Here is a 17,007-nt window from a genome sequence, read left to right as displayed (position 1 = left end):
TTTTTTTTTTTTTTGCTAATACAGCCAACTGGACTGAGAAATCCTGAACTGGAAAGAAACGGACTTTATCCTCCCTACACTGGTTTGCCTGGATCTCGACATTCATGCATCTACCCTGGACAATACAATCCATCCTTCATTAGTGATGAAACCAGAAGAAGAGACTATTTTTAGCAGAGAGTGGAGAGGGAGTGGCAGATGGACACAGTTTTGTGGCCCTTGGTCCCCAGGTACAATCTGTCTCCTGGATAATTCAGGCCACATCAATCTTACTCTTCCCATTTAACAGGAAGGACTTTGAACTTCGTGCCGAGCATTGCTGCCCTGAGGTATTGTTACACTTGCTGAGCAGCAGAGGGAAGGAGGAGGAAGAGGAGGGAATGGCTCAAGGTGCACATCCCTAAAAGACCCAGATGGAAGCTAACACATGTACTCCATATTCGTCCTATGCTGCATCTTCACTCTTTAAGCTACACGGCAAGCATGGATCAGTACGGGCAGATGAACTGTGCCCAGCACTCTGCATTGAATACCACTAGGGAGTGTTTTGTTTACAGATCTCGTTCACTGTTGACTGTGCTTGTCTTCTTAGCCAGCCTTCATGCAAAGATTCACTGTGCAACTGTGTTTGGTAGGGCAAGTTTGTCCACTCCCTTTTACATTGTTGCATTGCTATTTGCTTTGTGCACAACAGGGAAGCTGGCTCAACTTTTGGCCCTCACCTTTTTACTGGTAGAAGTTCTCCAGGTGGCTGGGTCCTTGCTGAAGCCCAGTGTCTGGCAATATTGGCTGAATTCATGGGTTGATTGTCTCCAAGGAGTGTGGGAAGGTTAGTCATACCACTGCAATTTTGACTGAAAAAAGACATTTGTTCCTATGTGCTGCTTTGAAAATCTTCTATATATAGGGAAGAGTCCAAGTATATTGTTGTTTTGTCAACCAGTGTTGTTTAGAAGTGATGCCACTGCACATCGTCATGGCACTTCCATATAGGAGCCTTTGGGGTTCTGTATCCCTGCAGGGATTTAAATGCCTGTAGAAACAGCAATATAATATTGAATAATTGCTCACAGGGAAGAAAAAGATGAGCTGGGCATTCAGCGTGCTCTTTAGGAGGAATCTGTGAAAGAGCAGTAATGCTGCAGCCTTGGCTGGCAGATGAACCTGAATTCTGGGCACTGAAGATGAAACATTGCATTTTATAATCTCCACAGTCCACCTTGCCTTCTGTAGGAGCTGTGGAGGCTTTCAGGACATTGGAAAATAAGGCTCACTGCAGGCAGTTGCATTTAACAGAGAAAAAACATGATGCTTGCACTCCTAGCATAGCTAAGATCACTTATGTTGAAGTGTTTTTCTTTCTTACATCCTAGTTTCGAGTGACTCAGACCAGGCAGGTTTACTCACCCAGGTATGTTAAGTCATATTAGCAAAAGCCTGAACAGACATCAGACTAAAAGCTCATGGAGTGTATTCTGACCTGAACTGTGTACTTAAAGAGATCTTACTAATCATAGAACCCTAGAATAGTTTGGGTTGGAAGGGACCAGGTTGCTCAAAGCCCCATCCAGGCTGGCCTCGAACACTTGCAGGGATGGGGCAACCTCTCTGGGCAACCTGTTCCAGTGTCTCACCACTCCCATAGTGAAGAATTTCTTCCTTATGTCTAATGTAAATCTACCTTCTTCAATTTAAAATCTTCCCCCTTGTCCTATCACTACATATTCCTGTGAAAAGTCCCTCTGACTTTCCTATAGGCCTCCTTTAGGTACTGGAAGGCTACTCTGGAAGCTTTCTCTTTCTTTCTCTCTCCAGAGCTTTCTCTTATCCAGACTGAACAGCCCCAACTCTCTCAGACTGTCTTCGTAGGAGAGGGGCTTCAGCCCTCTGAGCATCTTCATGGCCTCCTCTGGACTCACTCCTTCTTATGTTTCAGCCCCTCAGAGCTGAAAGGAGCACTCCAGGTGGGGTCTTACAAGAGCAGAGGGAGAGAATCACCTCCCTTGACCGGCTGCCCACACTGCTTTTGTTCCAGCCCAGGACACAACTTGTGGGCTGTGAGCACACATTGCTGGGTCACATTGAGTTTCTCATCAACCAACACCCCAAGCCCTTCTCCTCAGGGCTGCTTTCAGTCCATTCTCTGTATCTGTGCTTGGGATTGCCCCGACCCACATGCAGGAAATATAATGAAGTGTATTTACCGCTTATCTTTACTGCACTGTTAATCTGAGTGACCCAAATCCTGTCCAGATACAGGGTCCAGATGCGGATCCTTCTCTTGAATGTGGCTATGCTTTTAATTCAAGGTGGCTGCTTGTATGAGGATAACAAATTGCACAATTCCTTAGCCATTAACCCACCATCTCTGTAGTGTGTACATAAGCTGATATTCCCTTCTCCCCTACCATGCTTTAAAAGACATAGTGCCTACAATTAAGTTTGTGAGGTAGCTCAGCTCACTGAAGCACTAAGGATCACAGGATGTGTCCCCCAAAGTGCCTAACCGCAAGTAAGAGCAGCAGTTCAGATGCTCATGTGTTGTGTGGTCACTCACTGGAGGCAAACCTGGGGTGATGAGGAGCCCTCTGTCAGGGAGCAGGTACGTGCATCCTACAGATGGTGTGAGTTCCCAGATCCTTTCCCAGCACTTCAAAGGCTGTTGTGTTCCCTATCAAAAGCAAGTACCAGGTACCCAGAGGAAGGGGAAATAGCACCAGGCAGTTATTAGCTGTGTTGGCTGAGAGGTTTCTGGTCCCTGCTCAAGTTGCTTTTGTTTTCTCAAAACTGCAAGACAGGAAAGGCACCACAAGTGTGCTTGAGAAGACACAGTTTGGTGCACCAGCCATAGCACCCAAATGCAATCTTTTAATGCCTTTTATCTACTATGTAGAAACAGCAGTGTGGGCTTTCAGAAAAGCAGAGCTGCCTAGGGCAGTATCCTTTGCACTTACATGAACTTATGGTGACAATGCATGCAACTTCGAGCCTGTCTGATCCATAATCAGCCTTGCAGCTCGTAGTACATAGCTTATCTAAGATGAAGAAGGAAAGGAGTGGATGCTTATGGGAAGTATTGCTGCCTAGGGAGCTATATTTGAGGAAATCTTTAATTACAGTATCCAAAATGATGTAACAGGTAAAGCACAGGAACTAGCTGTTCCCTGCCACATTTATCAGTGTTTCCAGTCTGTGAATGATGTTCTTCTCCCTTTCTTTAGCAGCTGATCTCTTAATTGCACAGGATCCATTGGCTGATGAGAACTAAGGACTTGACTCTGCTGTGCTGTGGGATCCTTCAAAGAGGAGGTTGGCAGGGTCATTTCTGTGTGGGTGAGTTGCCTCTGTTTTTGAGAGTGCCCAGGACAGAAAGGACTGCCTTTCCCATGGTATGGAGGACGGTTTTGTCTCTGTTACAAAAGAAAAGGGGAAGCTGGGAATCATGCTAAATCTAAATCCAAAGCATATAGACAAGCACTGGACTTTGCCTCTATTTACTAAAGCAGTTTGTCAAAAAGGAAGTGTGTCCCAGCAATGATGGGAATCCTATGATTTGACCACATGCCAGCAATTCCTCAGATTGGGAAGCAGTTAGGCATATGCTAAGAGGAAAGGATATTTAATTGCTTGGTTAGTTCAAAGACTGGGTGATGCACTCGTGTGTGTCAAGTTCAAAGTAGGAAATACCAATTTACATTTGCAGATCAGTCCTTCTATGCAAAGAGTAACATGAACTCTTTGTGAACAAAATTCCTGGTCTGTGTCTCACAGCACATTGTAAATTGCAAGGGATTTGAGTGAAATTGAGATAGGACTATATCTAATTGAAAGCACACAAAAGTTTGTAAGTAATTAATTTTAATTTCTTAATGATCTTCAAATTCTTCTTAAAGGCCCATCTGAGGAGAATGGATCTCAATAAATGCAGCAGGATTTTCTGAGTGAGGACTACAAAACTTTGTCCCAAAGTAGAGAATGTTATTGCACTGAAATTTTCTCTCTGCCAAAGAAGGTAAACATTGGGGCATTTCTTATGAGGAGTTATCCATTCAGCCTGACCTTCTGTTTAGCTTTGTTAAGAAAGGAATCACAGAGCCAATGCGTAGTCCACAGGAGGAGGGAAAGGGTCTCTTCTGATCTGCCACACCTTCTCTGGGTGTCCTATGAGGTCCTGCTCAGCAGGCAAGAGAGGGTTTAGGCAGGAGGAGCCAGCACCCAGATGAGTGCAGGTGCTTTCCCACAAAGTGATCCAGGAAGTTTTTGTGAAGGTGACAGACGCAGCCTGGGGTGATTCAGCCTCTGGGTCTCTACCAGCCCAGCCGCAACCTGTGCTGTGGTGCTTCTGTCTTCAGCCAAGTGCCACCCACTCCCAGCTCTGCTGGGACAGAAGGAGTGAGTGCAGGGCCCTGTGTTTTGTCACAGTTTATGGTGGTTATTTTACTGCAGTTGTTTACTGCCACACCCCAGCATGGACTCGCCCAGCCACAGCAGGGATGTGGCCTGTTTCAGTGCAACTTGCCCCTGTGTAAAGCTGCCATTGGGATCCTCTCTGCCTGTCTGCCATAGACTAAGCAGCCTCTGGCAGTGGAGTAGGACTTGTTGCTCCTGTTGGGTATAAGAAGGGTGCCTATGTGTCATCAAGCCACTTTCAAATGTGGGTCCTTCTCTATTCACTACCTAACTCCCCATAGGATGTCTAAATAAACGCAGCTCATTTCTCAGACTATTTAGATTACTGGCTACCCCAAATTACAAATTTTGAGCACACTGGGTGGTTTTGCCAAGGGGAATTGCTCTCCACTATCCCAAAGGATAAGAGTGAAGTGGCATGTTTTTTGTAAGGAGGATGCAAGTGGTTCAGCCAGATGAGGGGGAAGGAAGAAAAACTACACCAGCACTGCACATAAACTGCTATTGCTCCTGTCTGCTGTGGAAAGCTAGGGGAGCAGTCAGTAAGGGCACATGGGCAGTTGTGGGGGTGTATTTTTAATTAATTTTGGAAAAAATGCTAATTCTGTTGCTTGCCAGGAAAAGTTGTGACAGGCATGTATTTGCTGCTACGGTGCTCTGCCAGTTGTACTGACAAAAACCCCTCACCCATAGAAATACCCCTGGCAGTCAGCATAGGAGAGGCAGTTGCAGTGAACAGATCAGCAAAATGCGTATTTGAGGGATCATTCAAAAGGCAGTTCTAACACACAGCCTTCCTGTGTCCTTGCCATGCACTGCTGCTTTTCCCTGGCCAGCCCTCCAAGCTGCACTGGGAAAATCAGGGTTTCTTTTCATGCTGTTGAAACTTCGCAGCACTGAATTGGGCTATCTGTGATAAAAACAGGACACGTTGATGCCCTTTTACCTCCACATTTAAAGCATTAGGTTTCACAGCAGCAATGAATCTCACTGCTATTACAGCACTTCTTGTAAGTCCTACTGTCATAGTCACAAACTGAGTCACCTCTCGTGAATCAGTATCTGCCTCCAAACTGAGTGATAGTAAAAGGATTTTTAAAATAGCAATAAATTACCGTTAGAGAGAGGTGTTTGTCATTGTGAAATTATTTGTGCCAATACTTGGTTATTGGGACCTGAATGAGTGCCAATACTTGGTTATTGGGACCTGAATGAGTGCCAATACTTGGTTATTGGGACCTGAGTGAGTGCCAATACTTGGTTATTGGGACCTGAGTGAGCCCTAGAGTGAGTTTGGACATTGCTGCAGATACACCAAGTGCTGAGACTTGTCTCTGATGCTGGTCAATGGCCCTATCCATTCCACGTCCAGCTGAACTTTTCATTCCCCCCATAGTAATCTTTGATCTTTAATCTTCAGTTTTCATCCTTAAATTAACAAGAACAGATGCATTTTAGTTAAATGCTCTTCCTATGTCTAATGTTTTTTCTTCTTTACACACAAAGGATATAATCCAGCATCCATGATAATGACTGGGGTAACTCTCCCATGGACTGTATTGAAGTTTTTTTTTAGGCCTGAATTATTTCACCACCGGAGTCACCTGGGTGCCTATTTTTGTAATACTGTTGCTGCCTTTCCATGTTGTATCTAATTTTTTTAAAGTATACTTACTGCTGTAGCAAGACCTGTATTATGTGAGATTGAACAAAATAGGTTAAAGATCTGAAACACCTTCCCAAGAAGAGAGTGAGTGTGAATTCTATGTATTTGTTTTACTGGTCAGCCAACCTGTTCCCTATCATGTAAGATCTTCTAGGGAAGTAGAGATATTTCCTGCAGTCACACGTAACAACTACTCTTCAGTTCACTCTTACTTGTCTCTCTAGAAATGAAGCAAGATCTCCTAGTTTCAGAAGGGGTATGTGCTATGTGCTCATAAGAGTTTGGGACCTTTTCAACGTGTATCTAATTGTTTATTCCTTTGAATTGCTGAAATTCAAAAGCAGGAGAGATGCTCATGAAGGGGTAAGAAATAAATAAAAAAAAGGAATACACCTAATTTACAGAAATGTGGCATCAGTACTGTGAGGTGTGGGATGACACCTCTTCTGTGTCTAGTCTGTATTGCATGAGCATAGTATCCTTGTTGAGGGAAGACCTAGAGACAGGGGCTGATGTTTCTCAAAAGTGGTATGTAAATGCTAAGTCTTTATTCTGGTAAAATGCTAGAAGGAATGGGAGGCTTGCTTGGCTTAATGACTGCAGCAGGCAGCCCCCAGGTCTGCAAAATCCTATATGGAAAAGTCCTGTGCAATACAGTAAACACTTTTCACTTATCACTTCTCTTGTACAGTGCCCTAGAATTCACCTGACAAAAAAGGTCTCCAATAAAAGCTCCTAGGATAGGTTTACTATGAAAAACAAAATAACAGAATAAATACTTACTAGTTTTAAAGGAAATTCTGTTAAACTCAGTCATTTGCTTTAAACCCTGTTAAATTCTGCAGGACTTTCTCCTATCAGAAGATCAAACTTGTTGTGTAAAAGCATAATGGTTTGTTTGAGCAGCTTTCAGAATTGCAGTAGTAAAGCTCAGCTTTTGTCACCTCTGTTTCAAAAGGTAAATTTTCAGCATTTGTTTGTTCTTCTGAATGTAAACCTGCTTTATGTTCTTGACATTGCTCCATTTCCTTCCCTTTGTCTCTGAATGTTTGCTTCCAAGTCGCTGGAGTTCTGAGGATGTTTTCCAAACCAGTATTATTTAAAGTTGTATCATATTTTCAGCCTCCACTAATTATACAGTACTGTAGTAGCAAAATATAATTTTTAAGGATTGGATTATTTTTATACCTGCATCCAATATTATTAAATCTGGCGTTCTAGTCAGTAATATAAAAGGATACAATAAAACAATGAATATTACTATGTCTCTGCTTTTTTATTTTCCTTAGCTGTGCCTGTAAAGAAAAACATATGCAATTTTTAGATGATTTTAATTATAATTAGAAATCTAATCCCAAAAATAAGAAATTGTATAGTTCTTTTGTTCTTTGTATGGTGCCTCCCGATTGAATAACTAAACTGAAAAGCAGTGAGGAAATGAGTATGTTCTGTTCGTTGTGCCAAACAAACTTCTGCTCCACTGAAATACAAGTTGTGTTCTGATACATTTTTTTTTTGGTAGCACTGAGCAACTCAGTCTAATTTTAATTTTTCATCAGTTTAATTTTTCATCCTACTGGAATTGGTGAAGTTGTGTGTTTATGTGTGTGAGTGCATGTTGAAAGGGAGGACAACCTCAGGAGACGCAGGTGCAGCAGGGCTGTTTGCAAGGGCAAGGGACTGGACCTGACCACAGTGAGATCACTCCTGTCTCAGTAAGTGCTGCTGGGGACTGTGAAGGATATGCAGCTGAGTGTCCCTCAGAGGAAGAAGGAGGGCACCTTGAATCCAGATGAACATGAAGGCTACTGGGAAAAAGCGTGATGTGGAAGAGCATTTGGAGCAATGGCAGGTATGTTCAGCTGGGTCAATTTTTTCCTGTATTGCTCCAGACCAGTACAACATGACTGCGATAGCAATCAGATGGGACTAAGGTGGGATTCATCTGTCCTATCAAAAATTAGGTGGCCAGTTTGAACCCACCATCTGGCTCCTCCAGTAGTCATGAAAAGAAACAAGCATCCCCAGAGAGCAGCTCACCCCATGGTAAGATATCCCTCACTCTTGACCCAAGACCCCGCACCAGACAACTGCCTCAGGTGAAGTGGGTGCTACTCGCAGAGCAATGCAGAGTGTAAGACATACTTCCTGCTACATCCTGAAACTTCTGTCTACTTTCTATTGTGATACAGTACAGAATTGTGTTTTATGCCTGCTCCTTGTCTAGTAAGACTCTGGTGGGAAAATAAAGGGGAGAGAAATATGATGAACTCTGCGGTTCTGTTCATTTGCAAGAGAAGGACTGTTAGCTGTGCCTCAGTTTTGTTACCGAGACTCTTGTAAGTTATTCTACTTTCTATGTGACATTGGTAACTTTTAAGGAAATTAACAGTGAGAAAGGATGGGTCACAACATTGCCATGGGACTAGGTAAAAGATCTTTGGAGTTATGGACAAGCACATGATTTAACAGTCATGCCCACTTCAGATTTGCATACCAGTGCCTCTGAGACCACTGAATGCACCCATTGTGTGTGCCTTCAGCCATCTTGGGAACCACCTGAAAAGAAGTCAAAGTGCATCTGCTTCCCCTGATTATGCATGAATCTGTATGTATAGCACTTTGATTTAGACTTTCTGAAGGGTTTTTTTTTTACTTTTAGCTAATTACAACATACATTTCTGCTTGTGTATATAATATATAGTGGATGAACCAAATTTACATGAGATAGCAAAATGTAGAGAATCTGGTAAGGAATAGGACTGAAAAATATGTGGGAAGAAAGTATCAAGATGACACACATGAAGAGCTGTAAAAGACACTTACTTGTTCCTACTTTATTGTATATCTTCTGGTAGCATGATTGCCCCTTGATTACATGCAACTTATATAATGAGGTTGCACAGGACTCTGAACTTTCTAATAGATAATAAGGCCTTTTACCTCTGATACTTCTTTTTGCTGGCATAAACAAGCAAGAGCAACTACTGTGTTTGTTACTAAACGTAGCATAGTTTCTATTCTATAATAATTTTTCAGGTTCTTGACTGTTATATCTGAGCTTTGACACACCAATTTGTTTTTACAACTTCTGGAAAGTTATTTAGTTATTTCTTCAAAGAAGGTTTTCTCCATAATTCCTTGCAGGACACCACAACTGCTGTGGCTGTTGAATTTGTCTGCACTAGCAGTCAACTATCTATTGTCTAAATGTGTGCCTAATGACTTCGTTAGTAACTGTACCTGCTGATGTTTCACTGACATCAGTTCTCCTGTTTTGGCAATTCTCTGCATCTGTTCTCCTAAACCACCAAATCTCTATTACTAATTCCCCCACAAATCGGCAAGCAATGGGGCACATACAGCCTGTCACTCCCCTTCTTCCTGGAGAGGCCCTGTTGTGACCACTGGTGTGTCACAAAATGGACAGGGAAAGGCAAGTAGAGACGAAAATTTTGGTATGTGAAGATGTGTGTCTGTTCAGCGCATTATTTCCTGGAGGAACTGGTGCCTTTTGCATTGCAAATGATTCACTCTGCCAAAACTGCGATCGTAATAGGTATAAACAATCAGGTAGGAATAGAAAAAAAGTCTAAAAATACAGGTAATACACCTGCTCCTGGTGCACATTTACTGTAGAGAACAGTTTTAATGTGTAGACTGCATGCTCAACCTTTAGACACTATATAGGCAGCAAAGCTGCACCATTTACACTGCTGAAGACCTGACCTTCATTTTCAATAGTGCCCTGAGAAGTTCTCTTGGTCCTACACACTCACTTCACAGCTAACGGGAAGATTTCAAGACCCGGGTTAGTCTAGCTACACCTCGAGGCAGCACTGGAGAATCTGAATGTATTGCAATGACTGAAGAGTCTAGATCTGGGACATGGACATCCCTGGATGATGGGTGGCATACAGCTCTGCCAAACACCCTCCACAGTCAGGTTTGTTCCCTCTGCACACCCATTTCCACCTGAAGCACGTGCTGCAGCTCCCTCGGATGGCTGATGTCTGAGGGGATCACAGCACTGAAATGTGTTGTTCTAATGAGACTTTGGGATTAGTTTTTGGATGTCCCCTTTGGATGCCCCTGAATCTGAGAGGGAGGTGGTGGCCTGGGGTGGAGGCTGGACGCTGATCAAGCAGGGAAGCACAGCGCACAGGGGACAAACACTTCCCAGCCATTTCCTCCCCTTTTTCTGTCAGCTCCTTGGCAAAGCGGAGTCTTAAGGAGGGGCCTGGAGGAACTGATTGGGCGACTGGTATGGGAGGGAGTAGCAGCAGGGGCAGGAGCTGAATCCAGCATGGCCTGGAGAGGCAGCCAGAGTGGGAGGGGGGCTGAGGGACCCCCATAATGGCTCAGGACTGGCTCTGCCCCGGCCATCCTGGCAGGACAGCCCTGCTTCCCAGCTGGGGGCAGTGCAATGGGCCCCGGCTGCTCCTGGTACCCCCAGTGCCCTCAGCCCCGCAGCTCCCTGACAGCAAGCGTGGGCTGCTTCCAACCCAGCACATCCCCCTCAGCACCAGCTCCTGAGGGATCTGGGGTCCTGTCCCAGCCTGCCATAGGAAGGGTAGGTGCTGGCAGGGTATCACTGTGGAGATTAGGAGTAGGAGTGGGGAGCAGGCTGCACTGGAGGGGCTTCGGGGACAGAGGAGCAAAGGAGGATGCAGACAAATCATCCCACATTTCAGGCTCCACACCCTGAGCAGGTTCACGTGGCAGAGTGAAGAGGGATGAGGCAGTTCACTCCCCGTGCCAGCAAGAGGCATACCACTGTTTTTACTGCCTGGAAGCCAACAGTGTTTCCTGGTTCAGTGCAAGGTAAAATTTTAGGACAACCCTAAGCTGAGAAATTACTTGCGTAATACTTCTGGTCTCTCCCACCCTCCTACATACAAGGAGAGCCACCCCTTCAATATAGGAGATTAGTACCTGAGACTTCATTTCTTGTTCTTAAAACAGAAGATCAAACAAAAGCAGATGAAGGGAGAGCTGTTTAACACACAGAGCTGTTACCTGGAATTCAGGAGTGTGTTTATAACCTGCCAGTGTTTCTGGCAGCTGAGTTTGCCAGAGACCAGCTACATAGCCATTAGACATGGCTTTGCAGGGGATAACCAACAGGTTGCTCATCCTTCTTGTCTGTGTCTGATAATGATGGGATAATCTGTGTTTACTTCACAGAAAGACTTTACTGGCAGTTGTGGCAGGATACAGGATCACCCAGACCTTCAAAGTGAGAAAAATTACACCTTTGCCTGAAAAGGAGGAACTGGAAACCACTGTGGCCCATCTGATTTCTAATGGTCTCAAGCAATGCATTTTACTGGAGCACAAAGCAGAACAAAGGTACTGTTCAGCTGGAGAACTTAGGCAGAGGAGGCAGCTAAAAATAAGAGAGTTTGGGAAAACCAAATCCTCCCCAAAGAGACCTTTTTTTCCCATCTTGGTCTCTATCTGGCAATTTTCAGAGGCTTCCTGGCATGCAATGTCAAGAAGTCTCAGTCTCCAACCTATTTTCCCTGCATCACAGCTGTGTTACCCGCTTCATGGCCTTCTGGGTTATTTGTCATTTCTAGATCTGCTATAGGCTTCCTGCTCCAGCCTGACCATCCCTACTTAAAAATGTCAACCCAGCAGGAGAACACTTCCTCTCAAGAAAGGAATGCTGCCACTTGAACACAAACATCTGCTGGCTGTGCTGCCTGCTCCTCCTTCTCTTGGCCCACCACTTTAGCGAGCCCACAACACGCATACAATGACAGCAAACAAAACAGCCATAATCACTACCAGAAAAGCCAAGGTCAGTCCTGCTTCTTTGATGTCAAAGGTGCAGGTGTTTTCTGTTTCTTTTTTCCTTGTTAAGCAGTAAGAAGTGCTTTGGCATAGGATTTTGCTTATAAGAAAGAAATAATCAGAGTTTGAGGCATGGAGCTTGTCTGTGCTGGTAATTTATTGCAAGAGAAGTGAGCATGTGGATCCCAGGTACTATTTTCCAAGTGCATAATAAGCATGCCTTGGGATGGGGTCACCTCTTCCACTTTAAGAACAGGTTATATGGCACCCTCCATTAATTTGCACTGAAGGTGTTGGTATAGAAAACTAGCAGGGGATAGCTGGTGTGCTGTCAGTTCCCATGTCAGCTTATTTAGTGGTAACTTCCTTGTGTCAGATATTTATGACTTAAAGGAAGAACGCTGCCAGTCCAGAAATCTCCTCCCAGCCTGAAGAGGAAATACAACACAGCTTGAATCTATCATTTGCCACTTGCCACCATGACGTCAGCTCAGGGCTGAACTTTCTACCTGTGGCTGGGACCTTAAATGAGCTGACGCCAGAGGAGAAAAGCACTTTCTCTAAGGTTTAGCAGCAAGTAGCAGCAGCAACAGAAGCAGCAATGAGACGCCGTGTATTCCTCGCTGTGTTGCTCAGCCTGGTGTTGGGCCTTTTGAAAGGTAAGAAACACTATCTTCTGTTTTGGGATTTATGAGAGCAACTATTGTGTGGCAGTGAATGGATTGCTTAGTACTTTCAGCAGCCGCTGAGAAGTCAGTGGTGATACACAATTCAGCATGTCTAGATTTTGATTAATTAATGATGAAAGATGTCACTGCAAGCCAACAGTTTTCCTTGTTCACAGAACAATTCAAAATCACTGGTGCCTGTGATTAACCTAATTTAGCCTATTCCAAGAGCAGTTTGCAGGACTTCCACACTAAACCCAGGTAATTCAAGCTCTGTTACACTCATAACAAAAGGTGCAACTATTCCACCCCAGTGCCCTTCCGGCCAGAGGCTCCTTGACTGGAAAGCAGTGCCACCTGGCACTGGCTTGCAGAGCTTTCGTTCCCTCCTGTTGTAATAAATTAATGGAAACATCACCACTAGCTTGCAAAAGGCTTGTATCGTGGTCTGTTCAAACTAAAGGGCAGGTATCATTTCTTAAGCCACTTACTACTTTTTCCGGCATTGTGACAAACTTGGTTGTTGTGGGTCAGAGCCTCCGCCCAAACTTGCCTTTCCCTGATACTCAGATATGAGAGGGTGAAGGCATCAGCAGGAGCAGAATTAAAGCAACTATATGAAGAGTTTTGTGGCAACTTGAAGCTGTGAGAGGACAGGAATTCCCAGGTAATACAAAGATAAAATTACAGAGATATGAGACAAATTAAGACCTGTTAAGCTTGCAATTGGTGACAGATGGTTGTGGGGCTCTGTTGACTACTGTGAGTGAACATATGTATTTCCAGCAGCATCTACAATATGCTACAGAGCAATTTTCAGCTATAAATCATGAACATAGGAGTCTTCAGGACTGTTGGTTGGTTTTCTGTTTGGAGGCTTGTAGGTAACAGCAAGATGTGAAAAATCTTAACCCAAGAGTTACTGAAAGCAATGTATTTCACTTTCTTCAACAGACTTTGCATCAGAATGGGTTAGCCCAGAAACTTTTTTCTTTCTAAGCAAACATTGTTAAAAGCCTTGCAGGATGTGTCCATTTGAATAGTACTGGCAACGGCCCTGCCCTGCTCAGCAGCCAGATGTCTCTGCTGTTCCATAACCTTGGTCCTAACATCCATTTCTTTATTGCCGCAGTAAATGCTTAAGTCCATTAACATATCCTGTTTCATTACATAGAAAGTTAGGTCTAGGCACACAGAGCCATAAATTAGCCATCTTTGCTCAGGTTACCTTTGACAAGTTCATCAGAAAGGTTCAATTGTAGCTCATGTGCTCTGCTGTCACCACAGATGCTGTTCTTCCTGAGTCCAAAGGGTACTCCTGGGCAACTGTTAGCCAGAGCCTTTTGAGGCTAACAGTCATTGTAAAAAAATGGCTAGTTGTGTAAGGGGTTATTGCCCCTACATTCATGGCTTGTGGCCAACATAGATTCATACTATATCATCATCATCATCATCATCATGGCTAGGCTTCGGGAACGAAGATTTGGGAAGGCTCTATCCACATTTGCTACAGGCACGCTGGTGGCTTATGAGGCCAATACGTGACAGACATATCCGATTGCAAAAGGCACAGCAGAAAGACTCCTTAGATGGTGTATTCTGCAATTTACGGTTCTTTCTGCGTTGCCTTTTTTCCTCGAGAGTGATCCTGCGTGTGTTCTCGAAGGAGACAGCTGCGTTATAGATGGTGTGCCTCCAGGCCTCCCGATTTGAGGCCAGAGTAGACCAGTTATGGTGATCAATATGGCCAAAGCTGAGATGTTGTTTCAGGGAGTCCTTGTATCTTTTCTTCGGGGCTCCTCTCATGCGGCAGCCAGTGGCAAGTTCACCATAGAGCAGGATCTTAGGGAGGCGGTGGTCCTTCATCCTTGAGACGTGCCCTGCCCATCGCAGCTGCGTTCTCAGTAACATGGCCTCAATACTTGTGACATGGTTATAGGAAAAAGTATATTTCTTTACATTGACTGGGAACACATAATGCTGTATATAGAACTCAGTGACCAGTGGAGGCAGAAGCATTGGCAGAGAACTGGTACAATTGCTCATGTTTTCCCTTCATGTAGAGGAGACAAATGGATTACTTGTCTTTTCTACATGAGCTTTATTGACTAGGAGAAAAAGGTTTAAAAGATTTTCCTCACTTTGGATTTTCAAAGCACTACAAAGCTCCAGAAAAGTGGGGCCTATTTTTCAAATGTCTACTGAGATTTGCAATATTTTTTAATATATCAGCTTGAAGAGTGTGATAGTGACACAGATTTTAGCCACAAATACATTAGTCCCCCAGCTGCATGCTATTAGTGTTTTAGATTAAATTATGATTGCAGTAGCATAACTCAGAGTAAATAAGTTTATTCATAAAATATATTAACAAATTCATATTAAAGTTAGATCATATGATCCTAACTGGCCATTTGTAAGTATCACACATTTATCACTAAGGCTGGTTTATTATTTGTTTTCCTTACTTCTAAGAAGAACACCCCAAACCAAACCAACCAACCAACCGACCAACCAAAAAAAACCACCAAAACCTCAAACCCCCAACACATTTATATCAAGAGTTGAGAATTATACAGTTTAAATAAATTAAAAACAAACAAACAAACTTTAAAATAAGTATCTGAAATACTTTGGAAGAGTAAACACAATGACAGAATGCTGAAACCAAAGTGTGAGGAAATTTTTTTACCTATTGTCTGGTATCAGCCAGGTTTCTCTTTATTCAGAAAGAATTATAAAAGGAAGGAAAAGACAAAAAATAATGAATACTGTCATAACTGCATGGAATTGTGATTCAGGAAAAAGGGTCTTGATACCACTGATGATAATGTAGCAGAACAAGCATTCGTTGAACAGAAATCGTCTGCTTTCAGTGTCCACATAAATTTGCACAAGAGCAGGTGCTAGCAAAGGCAGTCATCCTTCCACTGCTCTGAAAGAGTCTACAGAGAGTTTTCAATGGTGCTCCAGTAGTGCTCAGCCCAGGGGTCACTTCCTAGTGAATAGGATGCCCCAGACTTCGCTCTGACAGTCTGCACTGCAGGGAGAAATGTGTGTGCCTACAACTCACGTAGAGGAGAAAGGCAGGGAGAGTTTAAACCTGCGATTGGTAATAAGGATTCCAATGGCAGGGTCAGAGGAAATGACTGTGAGAGAAAAAGTAACACAATGATGCATGAGGCCAGGGGAAAGCCCAAAGGCAAGGTAAGGCTACCCAGAGTTCTAGCTGTTCAGCCCCAGACAGGACCTCTTGCAGGTATCTGCCTCCTAAGTTGTCCTGAATGCACAGAGTTCCCCAGTGCTGCAAACTCTCTTCTTTTCCCTTCATCAGAAACCACTGCTGCCTCAGACGGAGAAGAATCAACAACTGTGCCAACAACCTCAAAAACTCCAGGTAAGGAGAAAAACCATCAGACAGAAACTTCTGGGTACAGATTGGAGTAACCAAGTCCAACAGATCTCTGCAGTCCCCATAGAGATGTGTTCCCTTGCCTAACTTTCCCTGAGATCCTCTCCCAGGGGAGACAAAGGTGCCCAAATTAAGGTTGTGAATACCCTCCATGCTTCCCTATTTTCCTCCTGCTCTTTGCTGCAAGGAGAAAGTGTTGGGGAAGATATGAGATGCTTTCCTGCTTGGTGCCTTTGCCTCCTGCACTGGGCCTGGCTGCAAGAGGATCCCTGCAAAGACATGCCCAGGGCAGCCCCTGCCAAGGCTCTGAAGGCAGTTGTGCCTGAGGTTGGTTGGAGCATGGGCAGGAAGGGAACTGGGCCACACAGCATCACAGGGCTGAGCCCAGGGACCGGGTTTGGGGACCAGGGAGCAGTTCCTTCCTGAATCAACTAGGCTGGAACAGACATCTGAGATCATTGAGTCTAACTTTTGACCATGGTACCAAGTGCCACATCCAGACTCTTGTTAAATCCCTCCAGGGACAGTGACTCTACCACCTACCTGGAAAGCCCATTCCAATGCCCAATCAATTTCTCTGTCAAGAACTTCTTTCTCATGTCTGACCCAAACCTCCCCTGGCACAGCTTTAGACTGTGCCTGCTTGTCCTACTTCTGGTTGCCTGGGAGAAGTGACTGATACCCACCCGGCTACAACCTCCTTTCAGGTAGTTGTAGAGAGTGATGAGGTCTCCTCTGAGCCTCCTCTTCTCCAGGCTAAACAAAACCAGCTCCCTCAGCCACTCCTCAGAGGGCTTGTGCTCCAGTCCCTTCACCAGCCTTATTGGTCTTCTCTGGACCTGCTCCAGCACCTCAATATCCTGCCTGAACTGAGGGGCCCAGAACTGGACACAGTACTCAAGGTGTGGCCTCACCAGTGTTGAGTGCAGGGGAAGAATCTCTTCCCCGCTCCTGCTGGCCACACTGTTCCTGGTACAGGCCAGGATGCCATTGGCCTTCTTGGCTACCTAGGCACACACTGCTGGCTCATGTTCAGCTTCCTGTCAGTCAGA

The 17,007-nt window shown here is 44.4% G+C and overlaps 2 protein-coding genes across 2 annotated transcripts in view; both read left to right on the top strand.

Moving 5' to 3' along the window:
- The window catches only part of HEG1 (heart development protein with EGF like domains 1), a 36,167-nt gene extending 28,831 nt beyond the window's left edge, over positions 1 to 7,336 (top strand). Inside the window, exon 22 of the mRNA XM_017820932.1 lies at positions 25 to 7,336. Coding sequence (XP_017676421.1) covers positions 25 to 174 — 150 coding nt within the window. The 3' untranslated portion in view covers positions 175 to 7,336. The remainder of the gene's footprint in view (positions 1 to 24) is intronic.
- Positions 7,337 to 12,420: 5,084 nt separating this feature from the next.
- MUC13 (mucin 13, cell surface associated) overlaps positions 12,421 to 17,007 on the top strand; it is a 20,745-nt gene continuing 16,158 nt past the window's right edge. The window contains exons 1-2 of the mRNA XM_017820845.1: positions 12,421 to 12,534; positions 15,878 to 15,940. Coding sequence (XP_017676334.1) covers positions 12,477 to 12,534; positions 15,878 to 15,940 — 121 coding nt within the window. The 5' untranslated portion in view covers positions 12,421 to 12,476. The remainder of the gene's footprint in view (positions 12,535 to 15,877; positions 15,941 to 17,007) is intronic.

This window comes from Lepidothrix coronata, unplaced genomic scaffold (assembly GCF_001604755.1).
Source record: "Lepidothrix coronata isolate B3197 unplaced genomic scaffold, Lepidothrix_coronata-1.0 Scaffold86, whole genome shotgun sequence".
NCBI lineage: Eukaryota > Metazoa > Chordata > Aves > Passeriformes > Pipridae > Lepidothrix > Lepidothrix coronata.
The sequence above is the reverse complement of the archived record's forward strand: the minus strand, read 5'-3'. Positions and strand labels throughout refer to the sequence as shown.